General features: G+C 38.6%; 1 protein-coding gene across 1 annotated transcript in view; it reads left to right on the top strand.

The window, feature by feature from the left end:
* The window catches only part of NELL2 (neural EGFL like 2), a gene marked incomplete at its 3' end in the record, with an annotated part of 320606 nt that overhangs the window by 279527 nt on the left and 19539 nt on the right, over positions 1–21540 (top strand). Inside the window, exon 16 of the mRNA XM_079775779.1 lies at positions 15336–15476. Within this exon, the coding sequence (XP_079631905.1) occupies positions 15336–15476 (141 nt within the window). The remainder of the gene's footprint in view (positions 1–15335; positions 15477–21540) is intronic.

Genomic DNA, 21540 nt, shown 5'->3' with positions numbered 1-21540 from the left:
TTTCCTGAATAATCAGTAAGTGAGCTCAGCAAAAATGCATATTAATAATCAGTGCTATAATAATTATTAGAAAGCTTTCAGTGAATTATTACACAAAGACACTAGCCCTCTTATTCCTACTAGATGGTTTGAGAAAATCAGCTTCTTTCTTGTCCTTGTGAAAGTAATCGAGGTAGATCAAGTAGAGAATCGAATCCTTGCTGTTAGAAAGTGGCTCAGGGAAGCACAAGAATCAGACTTCCTATTTTTGCCCTGATTAAGAGCAGACTACTTATTAGTATAGAGTCAGCAGATGCTTCATACTCAGGTTATTGTGGGAGCCTAATTATAATATCATCTAGTATATGAAAAAAGCATGCCTATTTTTACAGTAGGTACTTGATTACAATGAAATAAGTGAATAAACGTTGTAAGTAATTGGCTAGTATTTGCAAGGACTAAGTCTGAAATTTTCTGCTGACCGTGTTTTACTCCAGTGGCCTAGTTTCCCTTTATCAGAGTTCCAGAATGAGATAATGTCTTTTTTCTGAATTTGCCTATTTCTTCATCGGTACTATTCCTACAGGCCTCATGGTATCTACCTTGTATCTGAGTTATTTGTGCTAATGCTGTGTCTTTTTATTAGACTGTGAGCTCTTGTGTATATCTCCATAATGTCTACTGTATTTTTGATGATAGACATTTGATATGTACTTGTTAAATGAATAAGTAAAAGTATACTAAGTCTCATATCCAATGCCTTAGCTACCTTGTCAAAAGAAAGAAGCTTCAAAGATTTTTTTAAGTTTTAAGAGGTTTCCAGAATTTCATTTTATTAAATGCTTGGTTCAACTTGTTGCTCAGTCATCAGAGGGACTTTCAATTCTATGTTAAACTAGAAGCATTTGTTCTTAACTACAAATCAAGAGGCGACTGGAAATTCTCCTTCACATCGTTGACTGCCCTCTCTTCTCTCTTGGTTTTCCCACCTCCCTGCCAACAGTGTCTCCTGCAGTCCCTCTTCCTTTTCTCTCCCTCAGTTTCTTCCTCAAGGACTGTCCTTGATTCTTTCTTGGCTGTCTATAATCTCAACTTTAGTAGTTTCATCCAACCTGTTCCAATTTTAGTAGCATCTTGTAGTATCAATTCTGATTGAGACCCTCTATCTCCAGTTTTTATATCTGTTTTTTAAAGTATATTTTTATTGATTTCAAAGAGGAAGGGACAGGGAAAGAGAGAGAGAGAAAAACATCAATGATGAGAGAGAATCATTGATCGTCTGCCTCCTGCATGCCCCACACTGGGAATCAAGCCCGCAACTCAGGCAAGTGCCCTGACCAAGATTTGAACCGTGACCTCCTGGTTCATAGGTCGATGCTCAACCACTGAGCCATGCCAGCTAGACAAGTTTTTATCTTTTTCCAGAGCTCCCATCTCATTTTTCTTTTCATCTAGACATCACTACTAGCATAATTGCTATCCTATTATACTCAACATTTCTAAAATGAAGCTTCTGAATGTTCTTTAAAAATGTCTTTATGTGTATGAAAGAATAGAGACATATGGTTAAAAAATATCAAACACCATAGAACTTGGAATGAAAAGCAGTAGTCCCCTGATACTTCCCGATCAGTTTCTAGCAGCCTTTATAAGAGTTCCTCATCTGAACTACAAAACCAGAAAATGACCCGAGAGACTTATTTCTCACATGGCTAGTACCATACCAGCTTTACAGGAAAGAAGTTAATTCATGACTTACACAGCATGCCTTAGGACATCAGTACTTAATTCTCTCAAGAAACTCCATTTGAGACTAGGTGCTAAGATGGACCACTTTCAATTATTCTAATATGATTATACTATGCTTTATTTAATTGGTCAATTTTAGACACTATCAGTCTAAAATATGCTATGATAGGTGAGAGTTTACCTCCTTTTATATCACTACCCTTCCATTCATCCTAACGTAAGTTACCTTTTTCAGCCTTCAGCAATATATATTTTCACCTTCATTTTTTTTGTTTTATCTACTATAGATAGTTTTTCTTGATTCCTCACTATATAAAATAAAAAAATTGGTCCTGCCATTCACCTCCATTTCGCAACCTGTCTTATGCTTTTTTCCAACTTCCTTTTCCAAACTTCTGTCTTTTTGTATTTCAGAATTGATAGATATATTCTTTTCAGTAACCATAATGAAATACCCCATGTCCTCTATCAGTTGGACCTAAAATTTGAAAATTCATATTGTTCATGTCATTGTGACCATGTAAATATTGTTTACTAGAGAGATAATAGTATACATGGTAGAGCAGTTGTTCTTATGGAAAAATAATACAATAATTAATAAATAATAATACAAGAATAAGCTCTGTTTTGCATGTTCATAACTGTAAACCTATTTTGCCCCATCCTGTGTGTATATATATAACTTATTGATTTTAGACAGAGAGGAAGGAAGGGAGAGAGAGATTGAGATTGAGAGAGAGAAACATTGACCCACTGCTCCACCCACTCATGCCTCGTTGGTTGCTTTCTGCAGCCCAAGCAGAACCTGCAACCCTCAAGCACCTGGAAGAGGCTCCAACCAACTGAGCAGCCTATTAACTATACATCAAGAGGCAATTGAGCTATAGTATTTCCTATCTTTAAAACATTTTGTTTTGTTTTTTTTCTTGAAGTTTCTAATCTATACTAATAAAAAGGTAATATGCTAATTAGACTGGATAGACCAGGCGTCTTCTGGACGTCATTCCAGACGTCCTTCCTGACAAAGCCGGAGCCCAGGCAAAGCTTCCCGGGGTCCCGGGTGCCTGTGGCCAGCCCAAGCGAAGCTGGCCTGGGGTCCCAGGTGCCTGCGGCTGGCCAGAGGAGGGAAGCCTGGGTCCCGGGTGCAGGGGCTGAGGCAGAGGCAGTTAGGGGCAATCAGGCAGGCAGGTGAGTGGTTAGGGGCAATCAGGCAGGCAGGCAGATGCGGTTAGGGGCGATCATGCAGGCAGGCAAGCAGTTAGGGGCAATCAGGCAGGCAGGCAGAGGGGTTAGGGGCAATCAGGCAGGCAGGCAGAGGCGATTAGAGGCAATCAGGCAGGCAGGCAAGTGGTTAGAGGCGATCAAGCAGGCAGGCAGGCTAGCGGTTAGGACCCAGCGGTCCTGGATTGCAAGAGGGATGTCCCCTGAGGGGTCCCAGATTGCGAGAGGGTACAGGCGGGCTGAGAGACTCCCCCAAGCTTGAATTTCGTGCTAATTAGACTGGACGTCCTTCCGGACAACCTTCAGGATGAAGCTGCAGTGTCAGGGACCAGAGACAGCAGAGGCCCCCAGACGCCGCAGAGGGTGGGGGCCGAGGTAGAGGTGGCCACAGCGGTGGCGGGGGGCCAAGCCCCTTGCATGAATTTTGTGCATTGGGCCTCTAGTTGATAATATTTTTCCTTTAATACTTCATCATGCATTTATTATTTTTTAAAAAACCTCTTCATTATGTTCTTCAGTCTGTAGACTTCTGTACCAGTCTGCATTCAATCAGGAAAACAGCCACTATAAGTACTATGGGAATAGGAGATTTATCTAGGAATTAGCATTTACAGATGTGGGAGGGATTGGAGGAGTGAAGGTCTGTAAGGCCAAAGCCAGAGGATTTGGAAAACATTCAAGAATCACTTCAGACTGCCACCTGAGAGCTGGTGAAGAAGCCAGAGCTCCCAAGAGTGAACCACTGACACCAACTGCCATGACTTCCTAAGAATAATGGCTTCTTCTCTGCTTCTTTCTAGTGAATTTCAGGAGTTCCTCTCATTGATGAACTCTAATACAGAATCAGACAGAGAAAGGGCTTCTGGGAAATGTAGTCCCCAGACTTAGAAATAGAAAATAGTTGATAATAGTGTATATGCCCTACAGCTTTTCCCCAATCTGTTTCCCTCCTTACGTCCTTCCTGAGTGGGAGATAGAATCAGGGCAGAGGTATGGCACAATCTGACATATGTTTTAAAAGAATCACCTGGCTGCTATGAAATCAGAATGGACTGTAGGAGGGGAAAATGGAACCAGGGATATTCATTAGGATGTTATATTAACAAGTGAGAGATGAGGGTGACATGGACTGCACTGGCAAGCATGAAAACAGTTGGAAGTGATAATTTGATTCTGGATATAGTTTGAAGACATTGCCAATAGGATTTGCTAATAGATTTGATAAAGAGATATGAGTGAAAGAAAGGAATTAAAAATAAAGCTACGGTTTTGCCTAAAAATTGGATGGTACTGCCATTTTCTGAGATAGGGAAGATTTCAGAAGAAGTTGTTTGGTAAATGAGTGGAAAGATGGAGTGAGAAATTGAATATACAGGTCTGGAAGAGAAAAAAGGCGTCTGATTGAAAATTTGAATGAGTTAATGTATTATTTTCCTCAAGCTGCTGTAAAGAGGGTCCCACAAACTGGATAACTTGAAATAAGAATTTATGATCTCATATTTCTGGAGGCTGTAAGTCCAAAATCATGGTATCATCAGCCCATGCTCCCTCTGAAGACTCCAGGATGAATCTCCCCTTGCCTCTCCCAGTTTCTGGTGGCCCCAGACATTCTCTAGCTTGTGACTATGTTAATTTCAATCTCTGCCTCTGTCTCCATGTTGACTTATTTGCGGTTCACTCTGCTTCTTTTCTTATAACGACCCCAAACATTGGATTTAGGGCCTACCCTAAATCCAAGAAGATTACATACTAAGATTCTTAATTATATCTGCAAAAAAACTATTTCTAAATATGGTCACTTTCTGAGTCCAAGCAGACATGAATTTTGGGGGAACACGATTGAATCCACTATAGGTATCGATGGTGTTTAGGTATTTAAAGCCCTAGTCCTGGATAAAATCACACAAAAAAAGTTAGTAGATAGAAAACAAGAGATCTGAGAATAGATCTCTGGGGAACCCAAACTTTTGGAGATTGAAAAGTTAAGATCTGGAAAGAAGATCAAAATATAGAGGCCATTGAGGTAAGAGGAGAACTGAGAAAGTGGTGTTTCTTTGGAAAGTGAGGAAAGTATTTCAAGGAGTGATGAACTACTGATGTAGTCCTTTATTTTACGGGACTGTATCATCAGTAAATCGTTTTTTTAAAAAAACGGTGCATAAAACATGCATAAACTTCCTGTAGAATTATATATTAAATATATTTATTCTACCTTCAGACAGTTATGCTGAGTATAGAATTCTAGGGTCAAAATCATTGCTTCACTGTCTTACAGCATACAGTGCTGCAAGTGAGAAAAATGATGCTAGACTGATTCTCATCCCTTTATATGTAACCTGTTATTTCCCTTCTGGAAGTTTTTCAGATTTGTATTTTATTCTTATTGTGAAATTTCACAGTGTGTGTTTAGATGTGGGTTTTTTGTTTCATTCATTTGTGAGACAGTGTTGTGTATGGGACTAGGGTTTGACCACTGTACCTAGGGTGTCTGTGTTCAAATGCCAGTTTTGCCTCTCAATACCCTTAAGAAGAATTACTTAAACTCTCAGTGTCTGTATTTCTTCCTCTTTAAAATGGGGAGAGTGATAATATTTCCTTCCTCATGAGACTGCTGTCAAATGAGTATATGTAGGCAAATCACAAAGAACAGTGGCTGCCACATAGTAAGCCATCACTAAGTATTGACATGTCATTATTATTTTTAAAAAAATATATTTTATTGATTTTCCACAGAGAGGAAGGGAGAGGGATAGAGAGCTAGAAATATCAATGAGAGAGAAACATCGATCAGCTGCCTCCTGCACACCCCCTACTGGGGATGTGCCTGCAACCAAGGTACATGCCCTTGACCAGAATCGAACCTGGGACCCTTCAGTCCGCAGACCGACGCTCTATCCACTGAGCTAAACCGGTTTCGGCTATAGCACTGTCCTTTTTATGGAGGAAATAGTCTCTCAAATCTATTTGAAGATATTAATAAGAAATATTTTAAGTTCTGTTCTGTGATTATTTCTATTTTCTCCAAGATTAGTTTTTCTGATGGGGTATCTTCGTTATTCTCTTATATTGTTATAAACTTTTCCCAAGTATTTCTTGTTTTTTGATTTCACATTAATGTTTCAAGAGTGACTAAATAGAAACACTGACTTTGAGCTTTGATAGTGAGGTAACGTTTATTGACTGGCAGACTCACAATAGGGAAACTGAAAGGGAGCTGGTTATTTACACTTTGAGATCTCTACATACTGAAATACAGGGGGCTTTGTTCCAAAAGATGACAACTCCTACACCAGCTGCCTTAGTTTCCTTCAGATGTTTTATTTACTTATTTTTTACAAAGAAACCATTCACTCTGGCCTCAGGGGTAATTGCTTTCTTGCTGCAGTCTGCTCCAGGCAGGAGGAGGTGGGTGGGTTGATTGTTCATCAGTAGATTTTTAATTCACCCAGCTACTCTCAGCTCTAGGTCTCAGCAGCCCTGCATGGTATTTTTTAAGTGTTATTAAATAGTTTGATTTAATAATCTTATCTTTAAAATAAAGACAAAAATCCCCCCTCAGTTCTTTATAAAAAAATATATAAAGAAATCTAAACAAAATCATAAAATGTTATTATAGCAAGCAGTTTTATTTTATATGACATATATATTTACTTTTTTCTTCTAAACCCATGTTTGTTATCTTTTTTAAAAATAATTCTTTATTGTTTAAAGTATTATTTCAGGTAGCTACAGAATCCTTCAGGGCAGACTACTGCCCTCATCAGCTATAGGACCACATCGCTCCATATAGACTCTGGCCTGTGGCTTCCTTGGCTCTGACCTATATCCCATTTTCTAAGAAAAGAAAAATATGTATTGGATTTTCTTTCCCTGCTGGTGGTGATTTCCTTTTATCTTTGTCTAAACTTTGTTATTTTGACATCATGTTTATAAGATTGGGAGGAAGAAGAGATTTTCAAGTGTTTTTAATCAGAAGCCCTGTGGTCTTTCTGTTAAAATATGTATATACATCTATATTCAATGAGCACATTCTCCTCCTCTTAATATTGTAGTCAACATTTTGACATAAATATTTGAAGTAGGTTGAGAAGTGTCATCGTACCACCTTGTTACTGCTGCTCAGTGAATGCTTTCAAGCTGACATCTGCCTGCATCCCCACTCTGACCCAGCCGATAGCAAAGGTGGGCTTGCCACTTAGTTACTGGACATTACAGAAATATCACTCATTCATTCAGCAAGTGTGTATGAATCTGTAACCATGTATTAAGCTTTGCTAGGTGTTCTCAAGGTGTGGTTTTAAAAAATAAAGGAGTAGCCTCTGCACATATGCAGCTTACTCAGAATGACAAGCACTGTTACTACCCAAATTAATATTTTCAAACTATTGTAATATTTAGGAACTTTGGGGGTGAAGGAAATGTTTTACATATTAGTTATGGGAGTGGTTACATGTCCAAACTCATGAAATTGTTATGATGTTTTTGTGTATAAATTTTACCTCAGTAAAGTTGGATTTAAGTCTAAGGATCTAATGTGTAGCATGGTGACTAAAGTTGGTAGCACTGTATTGTATAATTGAAGTTTACTAAAGAGTAGAACTTAAATGTTCTCAGCACCCCCTCCCACTCCAAAAAGAATAAACATGTGAGGTGATAAATGTGTTAATTAACTCAATGGGGGGGGGGGGAAATCCTTTCACATCATATCCATATATCAAATCATCTCATTATACACTTTAAATATACACTTTATAATTTTGTCAATAATACCTCAGTAAAGTTGGAAAAAGTAAAGTTGGTTTAAAAAAATGAAGGCAAAAAATTTTTTAGAAATAAATACGGATAAAGACTATAATATAAAAACTATAAAAACATTAGAGAAAGGGAAAATATATCATGTGTATGGATTAAAAGATTCAATAATGTAAACATGTCAGGTCTCCCAAAATCAATTTATAGAATCAATGCAGACCTTCTCCTCCCCTATTTTGTTTGTTTGTTTGTTTATTTTACTGGTGAGAAATTCACAAATGGATAGACAAAAGCCCAGACTCAAGGTGCTTCTGAAAGGGGGGAAGAAAGATAAGGAGGACTTTCTCCAGAATTGAAATTATTCTAATTAAGTCAGTGTAATATTTGCAAGTTTAGAACTTGCAAAAAAATCTTGTGATAGTTGCTGTTAAGGCACAATACAATGAACTCATGGGGGAAAGTACAAAAAACAATGAGCAATAGGAAATCTAACATAGCCTTTTGAGTCAAGAAAGGCTTTCTCAAGGAAATTAATTTCAGTATGAGACACAGTCAGATGAGAAATAGTTAACTGGGTGAGGGGGTGGGAAAAAGAGAAGAACATTCTAGGCAATAGAGACACCATATGCAAAGACTCTCAAGGAAGAGAAAATGATAATACTCCAGAAACCACACACAAAAACCAGGTTCTCTTTATCTTTTTTCCTCTGTATGGTGAACTGTAAACTTTTTTCCACTAGATACGTGAACTGTAAACTTGACTGGTTTGATGTCAACACAGGGGACATGAAAGGGCCTTGTATACCAATTTAAGATAAGCATTTAAAACACACACACACACACACACACACACATACACACACACACACGCTTCTTTATCCCTATTTCCACTGTCCCCCCCCCCCCACACACACACACACAATTAAAATCATTATTACCTTTTTCTTAAACAATGAAAAACAGCTCGTAAGCATATGAGACTACCTCTGGTCTTTCCCAGTCCTGTCTGTTCAACATGTAGGCACTGCCGGTTTTCCCCAAAGTGTACCTAGACCACGTTACTCTACCTTTAACTCTTCAGTGGCTCCCAATTGTCCACAGAAGAAAAGATATTCTCTGGCCTAAACTCAACCTGTAAAACTGCATTTCCCTCTGCTCTATTTCAAATAATCAAATGACAATTGAACATGTTTTGTAGACTCTGAAGGGTTATTTTAGAGGTGGAGGTGGAATTTACACACATGAAACGCCTGTTATGAGCCAGGTATCACTTCTATGAGGCCTTGGACAGCTAACAGGAGCAGTTAACAACAAACTGTTGAGAGAGAGAGAGAGAGAGAGAGAGAGAGAGAGAGAGAGAGAGAGAGGAGAGAGGGAAGGATTATTTGTAGTTCAGAAACAGAAAACTCAGAGAGGTTTAGTAAAATATTCAGTGTTACCCAGCTAACAAGCCAAAGAGCTGGACTTCACTCACTTTAAGGTATACACTGAGATATTCAAAGCATTAGCTGTTTCTGATTGGCCAAGTGTTGGTTTTGAGAGGCAGCCTAGTGTGGGAGAAAGAGGCCTGGATTTGGATTTGAAAGAGTTCTGGTCTTTTGTGTGACATTGGACAATGTGTTTGCTCTCACCCTTCTTTATCTAAAGCATAATGATAAGAATAATTATTAGGATGACTAAATGATGACATTACATTGTGCTTTTTTTAAGGACCAGTCATTAATTTCCTAATTATGAACTAGTAAGTAATGAAAATTTTCACTAAATCTACAATGTCATTATCCCACTTGTGAAGAGTATATTATGATTTTAAACATTTCTTTACATATGTTGATAATATTTTATTTTCCAAAAGCTCATTTGAGAAATCAGTCTTATAAAATTTTGGACAGTATTTTATATCTAAATCTGCTGTAGTTATTACAAATACTATAATGCTCAAATGAGTTTGCATTCCTTGAGCACTCACATCTATCTAAATGTTGAAAGCAGATACTCCATAAGCTGAACAAATGAGAGAGGGAAATGACCTTGTGATTAAAAAAAAAAGTGCTGCAGATAATCTAGAAAGCAAATAATCCACATGTGGGTAATCACGAGTTGATTAATTGTTTTAAGAATGTTTAGTTGCCTGCTGTTTATCAATATAATTTAACTACCAGGGCATAGGATAGTGATGTAAATAGTTCAAGTACTATTTTTATGAAAAATGATGTCAGGTTTTTATTAATAATAAACAGTATGAAAGATGGTACTCATTATTTGACTTTGCCATTAAAAATAATGTACTCACTTTTAAAAATTGGATTTTCTTCTCATTCATATAGAGTAGCAACTAATCAGTTTTCTCTTAACTTCAAATGGGTGCAGGTTAAATTAATGATTAGGGTCCTGTTTAGGTATGGATATTTCTAGACATTTACACACTTTTTATTCTTTTTTTAAAATATATTTTATTGATTTTTTACAGAGAGGAAGAGAGAGGGATAGAGAGCCAGAAACATCGATGAGAGAGAAACATCGATCAGCTGCCTCCTGCACACCCCCTACTGGGGATGTGCCCGCAACCAAGGCACACGCCCCCGACCGGAATTGAACCCGGGACCCTTGAGTCCGCAGGCCGACGCTCTATCCACTGAGCCAAACCGGTATCGGCCACACTTTTTATTCTTAATTATGTTGTTATGATACAAACCACTTACTATGCATGGGAGACTATCACTCACATATCTCATTTTATAACTGCATTTAATTTTACAAGGAAATGTTTTGTCATTTTCTAAAGTGACCCTTTAAATGCTCTGGCAAAAGCCGTTTTCAGTAGCTCCCTCTGAAGCTGGCAGTCTGGGTGCCACTGTAGCAGGTCTTCATCCCCACACCAGAGGGAAACAAAGGAAGCAAGACTCGGACATGTGTGAGCTTCTCTGTGTTCACACGCTTTCCCTTCTTGTTTTTCTGCTTGTTGGTTTGTTTTTGATGATTGCCTCAAAACATATGTGCTTTCTAGAAAATCTATCCTCAACAGTGCCTTCCAATTTTATTACCTAAGTCTATTCTGATCCCTGGAGTCTGACTGCTATTGATGGCTGTTGCTGGATAGCTAAATATCTTTTGGATTTTAGGTTCTCTGTGCTTTGGGACAGCATCTTAATATCATCACTAGCTGGCTGTTCTAAATGTAGCTACTGGAAATGTTCTAATTGCCCCTAAGGAAGTGGGAACTAGTTCCTCTCTAAGATGTAATATGTAATGAAATTACAGTTTTTCATAAAACTTATTTTTAGTTGTTTATGTAATGTGCCTACAGAGTACAAAATTTAGATCCTTATAATACAGACTGAGTCATCTGAGCTTATACACTCCTGTATTTTCTTTTTGAATACTTTTATTCAGTTTGGAAAGTAATATGTTCAAACTTGATAGTTCATATGTGGAATAAAATAATGATTTTCTCTCCTAGGTCTGTTGTTCTCTGTATGTTTATCTCAAATAGAAATTTTGGTTTTACCTGACCTAAAGAAAGTACCCAAAAAATAAAATCTTCAAAAAAAATTTTACTGTTTTCTGTTATTATACAATATGTAAAGCATATGTCTGCATCCATATGTTATAACTCAGTAATATCCACATTTGTGTGTAGGAAGAAATACTGAAATCTTAAATTGTGGATCAGATTGCAATTCTTCACTTGCTAAATACTTACTGAGCAACTAAGTCCATCACATAATTTGCAGATGAGGCTGCTTGTTTTATCGCTGACTTGGAAATGATCATGAGCCAAACAAACTTGCCTTCTGGTGAGAAGTGTGTGCTTTGGCAAGTCAAGCACACTTTTACTTTAAATGGACTTTCACCAAGGTTGAAAGTTTGCATAAAGAAATCAAAAGTATCAGGAACATGAAAGTATAAAATGAAGCAAATATATTTTTACTAGTTTTTCTTTACTATCCTATATGATAGCAAGCATATAATTTGAACTATAACACATGTATACATGTATCTTTTGTAAATTGAGTCATATTTTAAATAAATGAAGGCCTTTCACTACCTAAAGAATTACTCAGAAAATCCTTCTGAAATGTGAATAAATGTTCTATATCTTGGTGTTTTCTAAACTCCAGTCATTTGTATAACCCTTCATAGTTTTTGTCATATTCATATGCCAATATTTACTTAATATTGTTTTTGTAATCCCTCTCCCTTTTTAAATTTAAATTTTGCTAGTGTACTATTAGTATCACTTGCTATAAATGGAAATAATTCAGAGATATAAATATGTAGCCATTAAAATAAAGGATTTGCTTACTATCACCTAATACTATACCAGTGGTGATAGATATAGAACATGTTGGGAAACACTATGCTACATGGGTGTAAATTCAGATTTTTATCAATTTAATTTTCTTAAAATAAGGATAAATTAGATAGATAGTAAACCCTGTGAGGGCAGAAATTACTTCTGGTTTGTACATATTGTTTCCCCAACACTGAGTACTTGGCCCATAATTGGTATGCAGTAAATAGTGAATAGTAAATTAACAAGTGATGCATATATTTATGTATTCATCTTCTAAATACTATTTAGTAATGAATAATACTCAAACTGTATATGAAAGTACATATGGCCCATATATGTTGTATCCTCAGTCTTCAAAATACCAAGTAATATAATGCAAAACATTTCTATTCATCTTTAACCCTTTGCACTCGCTTGCTTTTTTCTCGATTCCTTTATTCTACTCGGGATTTAATTTTTTAAATACCCCAGATTTTACAAAGCATGGCAGTAGAATAAAAAAACTGGAGTTTCTTTTCATACAAACTTATTTATTTGGATTTTTTTATATTTCAAATTATTGATACATTCAAAGAGTAATTTTAATCTCGATGCTAACTGTGTCGAGTCACACACGACATCCTAGTGCAAAAGGTTAATGAGCATGTTTATAGATCAAGGGAGGTTGCTATCCTATATAATAAAAGCATAATATGCTAAGTATCTGACCCATTGGTCGACCATTTGGTTGACCGCTTGACTGCTATGACACGCACTGACCACCAGGGGGCAGATGCTCTGACCAGTAGGTTAGCTTGCTGCTGGGGTCCAGCCCATTGGGACTGGCTGAGAGGGTTGGACATGCCCTGGAGCCCTCCCGTGGACCCTCCCTAGCTGGCCTTCCAACCTTCTGTGGTCCCTCCCCAGCCGGTCGACCCCCGTAGGCCCCGATTGGGACTGGGCAAGATGGCCCCGATTGGCCTCTATCGCTGGCCAGGCCAAGGGACCCCACCTGTGCATGAATTTGTACACCGGGCCTCTATTATTGCAAATAAAAAGAACTTGAAGAAGTTGGAGATGAGACAGTATAGGAGTAGGCATTGTGATTGAAAAGAGTGATGAGAGAAAATAAATTGAATATATATATATATTGGGATCTGAGGTAACTCTGCAACTGTGTTCAGGCAAGAAAATGGGGCTAAATTAAAGGACTAAATATAGATGCAAGAGTTGCTTCATTGGAGAAAGCTCTGTTCCATTAACAGCTACTTCCAAATCACCAACATTAATGACCAAATTGTTCTAAAATGAGATAGTCTAAACATACCCCTTCTGGCCTTCTTCCAAGAAACTCACTTCTAAAGCTTAAATCCCAACCTATTTTCTTTTGTCCATGCACTTAAGAAATGACATAATCAATTTTCTGCATCATTTGCGTTAGAAGAAAAGACCATATAAAGCTGAATGAGCAAAGGATGTTGGTCCCATTTATAATCAGAGGTTCATCAGTTAGGGAGGCCTTTGAAATACAAATAGGCTGTTTCATAAAACCTATGAGGCCTTAGTAAGTGGAAGCAATCCACATGTGTTAGGAAGTCAATGGTTAGCTAATTTGCTCTCTAGGAATTACTTTGACAGTGGGAACAGCTGACTTGAGGAACTGACTATTCAGAAGAGGAACCACAGAAACAAAAACATCCATAGTTCAGAAATAATGTTAAACTTTTGCAATAATATAAGATATCTATTTTTTGGCCTATTACCTAATCTAAAAGGACAGTTTGTGCCTTGTTTTAGTGAGGGGACTCTGGGCTTGAGTCTCATATATTTCAGAGCTAAATAAATGATGGCTTATTTCTCTTAAAAAAACACACAACTTTATTCATTTATTCAAAAAAATTGTCTCTTTCAAAATTGAACATAGGAAGAGAGGAAATTTAAAAAGAAAATGAAAGGAATATATACTTCCAAGAATTTGGAGTTAGATGAGACTGGATGAGGAAGGAGATAGATTATGCTGAGCTGGAGTGGACTGTCTGGGGTGAAGGACTCTAAATAGCAGCTGGATTTCCTTTCAACACCAGGGAAATAACCGAGCCTGGTCACTGCAGCAGGAACTATGATACAGATGTGGGAAGCGTAGAAGAAAATGCTTCCTACCTTGGCAATCAGTCTTCAGGCACAGCACAAGGCTAGAAGATGGGAGAGGAGTGCATGTGGATATTTCGCAGCTACTAGTACAGTGGTGCAGTGCCATCAGATCACTTAGGGTCTGAGTCAACCCCAAAGCACCCAGAGCCCAGAGCTATTTGAGAGGAAGGGGACAATCTGTAAGGCAACTCCAGGCATTTTCCCTCTATGAACAAAGGAAGAGACTTGGATGGGGTTGGATGTTCCCACTATGTAGCAAATAGAACCCCAGGAGAATAAAGGGCTCCTAATATTTGTGAATGTTAATAAATCACTGGAGGAAATATATGAGACTCAAGATACATACCTTCCTTTGTGTAGGGAATTTTGCGAATTTTAGCCTGTTCTACTTGCAGGCAGCTGTGAACATATAGGTGATCTTCACTAAATCGCATATAATTGCTTTACCTCATATTTTTTTCATTTGTCTGATATGCTATTTACATGGCAAGATATTTTTTGAGGGTTGAATAAGCTAATATATGAGAAACCCATTAAATAGTGACATAAAGGGTATATATTTTCAGAAATATGAAGGATATTGATGCATGAATGCTATTGCCATATGTTGATGAATGATGCATTAGGTTGTAATAGGGTATGCTGATAGTAATAAAAGACCCTAAAATCTCAGTGGCTTAGAACAAACAGGCGATTTCTTGCTTATACTACATGTCCATTCCAAGTAGGGGAGGAAGGTGCCCCACATCATCCTCACTCGGGAACTGCGGCTGATCAGATCATTGCTGGTCATTGTGATGGGGAAAATATACATGTGACTCACACACTGCATCTTCAAGGCTCTGCCTAGCAGGGACACATGTCACTCCCTAATTAGCTTTAGGAAGTCCCGTGGCAATCCTTGCTGTGTCCAGAAGAGCTGGAAATATTTGGTGAGCAGCACTAATGACCATCACAGATAACTTCTTCCCATTTTCTACAGCAGGAGGATTTTTGCAACAGAGAAGCTGTCTAGATTTTTTTCCTCTTACTAATGCCACTCATTCTTTCTGTAATGCTTCCAATAACCAAGTGGACTTTCACAATCTTATGTTTTCTCGGTTATTAGGATTTGCTGGCGCTAAAATGTTAGTAGAATACCTTTGTGTATTTGAGATAAAAGCAGCAAGTGTATAACAGCCCATTTATGTTTTCTTTTCCCACACAGACATTGATGAGTGCTCGGATGGCTTTGTTCAGTGTGACAGCCGGGCCAACTGCATTAACCTGCCTGGATGGTACCACTGTGAGTGCAGAGACGGCTACCATGACAATGGAATGTTTTCCCCCAGTGGAGAGTCGTGTGAAGGTCAGTACAGGAGAAGACCTAGAATTTAAAACTCCTCTTGAACCTGAGGAATAGATAAGGTATAGATAGTTGCCATTGACCTAATGTTTAAGTTGGTGATTTTTGTTGTGTGCTTATACAGCAGTGATTGGAAACATGTTAAAATCTAACTTTTGCTTGCTAACTCTGATAATCAGTTTTTAGATTATTAAAATTTGTGACACTAAACCAATTCTCTATGGATATTTGCAACCATTGAGTGTGTTTTAGAATGAATATCAGATACATTTTGGAATTGCCCCCCAAAATGTGAACCCCAAAAAAACTTGAAAAAATAGATGGGGAAAGCAGCATAGAGAGAAAAAGGGGGTAATAGGGATATGAGAGTGATATAGCCAAATATAATATACACAGTACACGCTAACATATCACTTGCCTGGCAAAGTAAGAGATATTTAGTGAATGTCGCATGTTGAATACAGAATATATGATTCTTGCTTGAAAGAGGATTTCAGTCTAATAGGAGTGGAAAATTCAACCAGGTTATACTCAACTAGAGGCCTGGTGCACAGATTTGTGTACCGGTGGGATCCCTTGGCCTGGCCTGCAGGGATTGGGCTGAAATCGGCAGTCCAACATCCTCCGAGGGGTCTCAGATTGCTAGAGGGCGCAGGCCAGGCCGAGGGACCCCACCGGTGCATGAATCTGTGCACCGGGCCTCTAGTATGCATATAAGATCTTTGGTTAATCTCTTTCCGCCCTCCCTCTCCCCCTTTCCCTCTGAGATTCATCAATTTGTTCCATGTTTCTATGCCTGTGCATTGAGTGTCTGCCCCCTGGTGGTCAGTGTGCATCATAGCTACCAGTCGAATGGTCGAATGGTTGCTTAGGCATTTATATATATAGATTACTTACCATTAATTTTTAATCCATTTCAGTGAATTAACAAACAATTCTGCTTATCTGTACCCTCTGTCAAGGGGCACAGGTTTTAAACAGCAGGCAGAACCCAGTGAATAATTGCCAGGGAAACCACCCACACTGAAAGGATTTGCCATCAAATGTAGGCACAGGAATGGAGAATAAAAAACCCCTCAAAAAGTCATTATTTTCTCCATTTGTATTTACACCTGCATGGAGTAACAGCCTGAGAGAATAATGTGGCTAAAATGACAAAGTCAATGAAAGCCTTGGAGAAGCTAACTTAACAGTAGTTGACACCTAAATGATATGATGTCTTTTATCCTTGTGCCTCTAAAGGGTTTCACACAGAGAAAAGTGAAACAGACTTGGGTGATAGATGCCAAAGCTCCCAGCATGCTTTGCCAGCAGCCGCAGAGCTCTGGACCTTGAGCAGAGGGGCCATCTGGATTTTTACGTAGGAATGGGAATACTAACATCTTACCAGGGGCTAAAGCCTGGCATCTGCATATAACCATTTAACTTTGGTCTGAGGGCTTTCCCTTGCCCATGTTAATGTTCCAGAGTAAGTACTTCCAGCCCCGTAGAGAATTCCAGGGACCAGGCGCAGATCACACTGTGATTTGGCTCTTCCCCGATAAACTATTTTGCCTGTATTCTGTAGTATATTATGAGAAAGAAGCCTTCCTTTTGTCTTTTATTTTCAATTACCCACAAAAAGGATGAATATAAACTGATTATATATAAATCATACAGAAACATATACATGAAAGCTGAAAATGCATCTTTAGTTCATCTCCCTCTCCCCATCCCTTCCACTTCTTCTCTAGGGGTAATCTGTGTTTCATTCTGCTGGGTATCCTTGCACACCCTTTCACATATGAGTAGAAAACCACATACCTCTGTTGACTATCTTACTTTACACTTGTAACTGCGCTCACTGTTTTTTAAATGAATGACCACAAATCTCAAGTGGGCTATATTTGTTATATATTGATGCATAACAAATTACCCCCCAAACTTAGCAGCTGAAAACAACAAAAATTATCTCACAGCAGCCTAGAGGTAAGCCTCTGGTTTGGGGTTTCTCATGAGGTTACAGTTAAGTTGTTGTCCAGCCCGTGGTCTCATCTTGAAGACTTGTCTGGGTGGGATTGGAGGTAATGGGACTCGCTTTCCAAGGTCACTCATGGGACTATTGGCATGCCTTGTTTCCTTATCACATGAGCCACTCCATGGGGCTGCCTCAAGGCACAGGAGCTGGCTCCCTTCCCCTGGAGTGAGCAGTTCAGGAGAGAGCAAGTGCCCAAGATGGAAGCCACAGCTTTTTTATAACTTAACCTCAGATGTGACATTTCATCACTGTGCCCATATTCTGTTTGCTAGAAGTGAGTCGATAAGTCCAGCCCACATTCTAGGGGAGGGGATTATATAGGAGCCTAAACATTAAATGCTGAGGATCATTGGGGGCCATCTTACAGGGGCCGTCAGCGTTGTCCAGCATTCCTGTATTGTTTCCTTAGTAACTTTCCCCTGCAACTGTCTGATACAACCATTTCATCCCTTTTCCAGTCTCCTCAAACCTTAGGTAGCACTCCCTTTCTCTTCATTTTTCTGTTGATGGCTATTCTTCTTATTTAACAGAGAAAAACAGAAATACCTCACGTCTGCCCCAGGAGCTAACTGGATAACTCTCACTTATGTCCTTATCTGCTGCTTTCCCTCCCTCCTGTTTCACTGAATGAAGTTTTATTTTTCCTATCAAAAATTAAACCCTCCATTGTACCTTGCATCTCATTCCCTCTCACCCACATGAGGTCTTTGCCCTTGTACTATCCACTTTCTCTTCCACATCATAAATACTCTTTTCCTACTGCATCATTCTCATTAGCATGCAAACAGCACCCATCATTAAAAAATAAAACAAAAACAAAGAAAATGTCACTTTCCTTGACATCACCTGATTTCCCATGTTTCTGTTCCCTTTTAGAGTAAAACTCTTTAAAAGAATTTTCTAGCCTTGTTACCTGTGCTTCCCTGCTTCCAGTGAAGCTGAGTCCCCCTGCTGCAGTGAATGCTCTCCTTCCAGGATTAATAACAAATATTCATTTGCCAATCCCCCTGGTCAGTTACTCTCTTTGCTTGATGACTCAGCCATTTGGCCCAGTTGATCATTTCTTCCTCTTGAAACAATTTTCTTCACTTGGCTTTGAGGACAGTACTCTCTCCTGGCTTTCTCACAAACCCTACCAGCTTCTCCATTCACTCACCAGAGAGTAAAATCCAAATCCTAACAATGATTTACAAAGGCCTACATGATATGGATGCGTGGCTTTCTTGACACTTCTCAAATACACCAAATTGATTCCCTTCTCATGTGCTGTTCTTTTTGTCTGGAATGTTCCTCCCCCAGATCTTAGCCTGCTTTTTTAAAAAAAAAAAAAGTTTAGTGTAGATTTTCTCTAAAATGGCTTCTCCTGGACTCCCAATTTAAAATAGCATCTTACCTCTGACACTATTCACTTACCGTTTCACTTCTCTTCACAGACATTATAAATTTCCCTGAAATGTTTGTATATATTAATGTGTTTCCTTCCTTATTGTCTGCTATAGAGCATAAGCTTCAAGAGTCATAGAATTTCCTTGGCCAGTGTGGCTCAGTTAGTTGGAACATCATCCTATACACTGAGGTGGCAGTTTGGTTTCCAGTCAGAGCACATACCCTGGTTACTGGTTCAATCCCCAGTCAGGGCATGTACTGGAGGCAACTGGTCCATGTTCCTCATATCAATGTTTCTCTCTCTCTCTCTCTCTCTCTCTCTCTCTCTCTCTCTCTCTCTTTCCCTCCCTCCCTCCCTCCCTCTCTCTCTGCCTCTCGCTAAAAGTCAATAAAAAAAGCATATCTTCAGGTGAGGGAAAATTTTTTAAAAAGAGTCATAGAATTTGTTTGCTTGTCAGTCATCAGTGTCTATAGCAGTAGAACCTAGTAGATGATATCTGTATTTTTCTAATGACAAAGATAAGGGATGTATGATAGATGACATTTTAATCAGAAGTGTGTTAGGAACATAATCTATGTTAAAAGTAGATATATAGTATGTTTGATAGTAGCTAAGTTATATGTAAATATATATTTACATATATATAGTAATGATCAGGACAAAACATAATTAGTACATTCATGAGTATTCAGAAAATAACAAGAAAGATTAAACTAGCCATTAAAGTAACACATAATAAAGATGAAGATAGTGAAGTAAAATATTCTATGGGATGCTCACGCAGATGCTTACACAGAAACAGTTGAAATTCTGATTTTTTCAAAAACACAATCTGGAATGATTATTCTTTTGTTATCTTCCAATAGAATTTATAATGATTACCACAGAAATATACTACCTTTTCAGAAGTCAGTGTGCTATGAAGGAGTCTTTTAAAATAGCCCACCTGTGCTATAAAAAATTTTAAAAAAATTAAAGACTAAAATGCTTCTTCTGAACACTTATCCATTTACTGCAATTTCAGTGACTTATAGAATTGTAACATTAGTACATGGAAGGATGCAGTTATAAGAGGATGATTATTTCTGAGAAGGCGCCATATTTTTGTTGCTGAACAGTAAACAAGAGCATTTCAAAGTGGACAAAGCCACAGCAGTGGATTTACAATTACAATGAAGTATGAGATTCATACTTAAAGACTTTAATAAATAACTATGTACCATTTCACTGTTTTTTAGGCTTCAGTTGTGTAATCTACAACATACATGTTTGTAAGCTACATTCATACAAAGTGTATGCTGTTTTGTTCATTCATTTACTCAGAGGCATAGACACTTAATCCCCAGGTAATATGCCAGAGTAACATTTTCCTTGTCCATATCATCATTTCTACCAAGCCCGTATTTTTTTCCATAGTAATATTTTATTTTCATGCCCACATTGCACTTTCTTGTCACTGCTCTCAGCTTGTAGAAGCGATAAAATTTGTATAACAAAAACTGTTACAGAAGATAGAATGTAGTGATATTTTTAATAGAAAAGAAAGCTACAAGTTTGAAAATTATAAATATTTGAGAAAAATATAAATTCAGGGCTGTAAGAAAACAAAGAGAGGAATTATTTCCTGTTTGGGTGAGATAGGAAAAGAGAATGCAAGCAAAGGAAATAAGTTTAAATGCCTTATGAAGAAGTTTGAACTGGAGTCTGAAGGACAATTTTTGAGAAAGGAAATGATGAAAGTATATCTTCACTAAATTCATATTTCAGCCCAGTTTTTTTTTTCCTGAACTCCAGCCCCATATATCCAATTACTTACGGGTAAGACAGTTCTACTTGGAAGCCCAGAGGAAAGTATAATTCAGTTTTCTAAACTAACTCATGTCTTTCTTCATCCCTGCCACCCATTTCTACTTCTCAGCAAAATCTTGCTTTTCTCTCTGGAAATATCATCAACCACATCTTCTAGGCCAGAAATCTGAACATCGTTCATGATCGCTCCCTTCCCCTAATCTTTAAAGCCAACAACAAGTCACTATGTTGCTTTATCTTTGTTGTTTTCTTTCTTGGAAAGTTCTATCATCATTTTTTCTTTCTGTGCGTCCCCACTGCTCCCATTCAGTACGGCACTGTGCTTCAGAGCACAGACTTGGAGACTGACTGCGTGGTCTTTCCATTCCTTACTGACTGTGTGACCTTAGGGATGTTGCAACACTTCTATGCCCAGTTTCCTGATCTGTACAAAGTGAATAATAACTGTACCTTCCTCAGTGTGGTAAGGATTAATGAGCCATTATATGAAAACTAGTAGCCCGTTTGCACGAAGATTCGTGCAATAGACGTTCATTCACCTGGCTGCCTGCACCAGTTTTCTGCCAGCACCAGGGACCCAGGCCTTGGCTGTGGCCACAGCCTTCTGCCTTTTTCAGGGTCGGGGCTTGGCCCCGGGCGGTGGCCTTGGGCTCCGCGGCACCCAACATCCTTGCTAAGGATCTCAGGAGCCGACCCCCAGTGGTTTCCTGCCATCCTTGCAGGCTGCCCACTGGTGCCCAAGGCCGGAAAAGCCTCCGCCCCAGGCTTTCCAGGCCTTGGGCTCACCGCACCCAGCGTCCCTGCTACTGATCACAGGAGCAGACCCCCAGTGGTTTCCTGCGATCAGTGCAGGC

The sequence above is a fragment of the Cnephaeus nilssonii genome, assembly GCF_951640355.1.
Source record: "Cnephaeus nilssonii genome assembly, chromosome: 6".
Taxonomy (NCBI): Eukaryota; Metazoa; Chordata; class Mammalia; order Chiroptera; family Vespertilionidae; genus Cnephaeus; species Cnephaeus nilssonii.
This window is presented reverse-complemented; position numbering and strand designations above follow the sequence as displayed.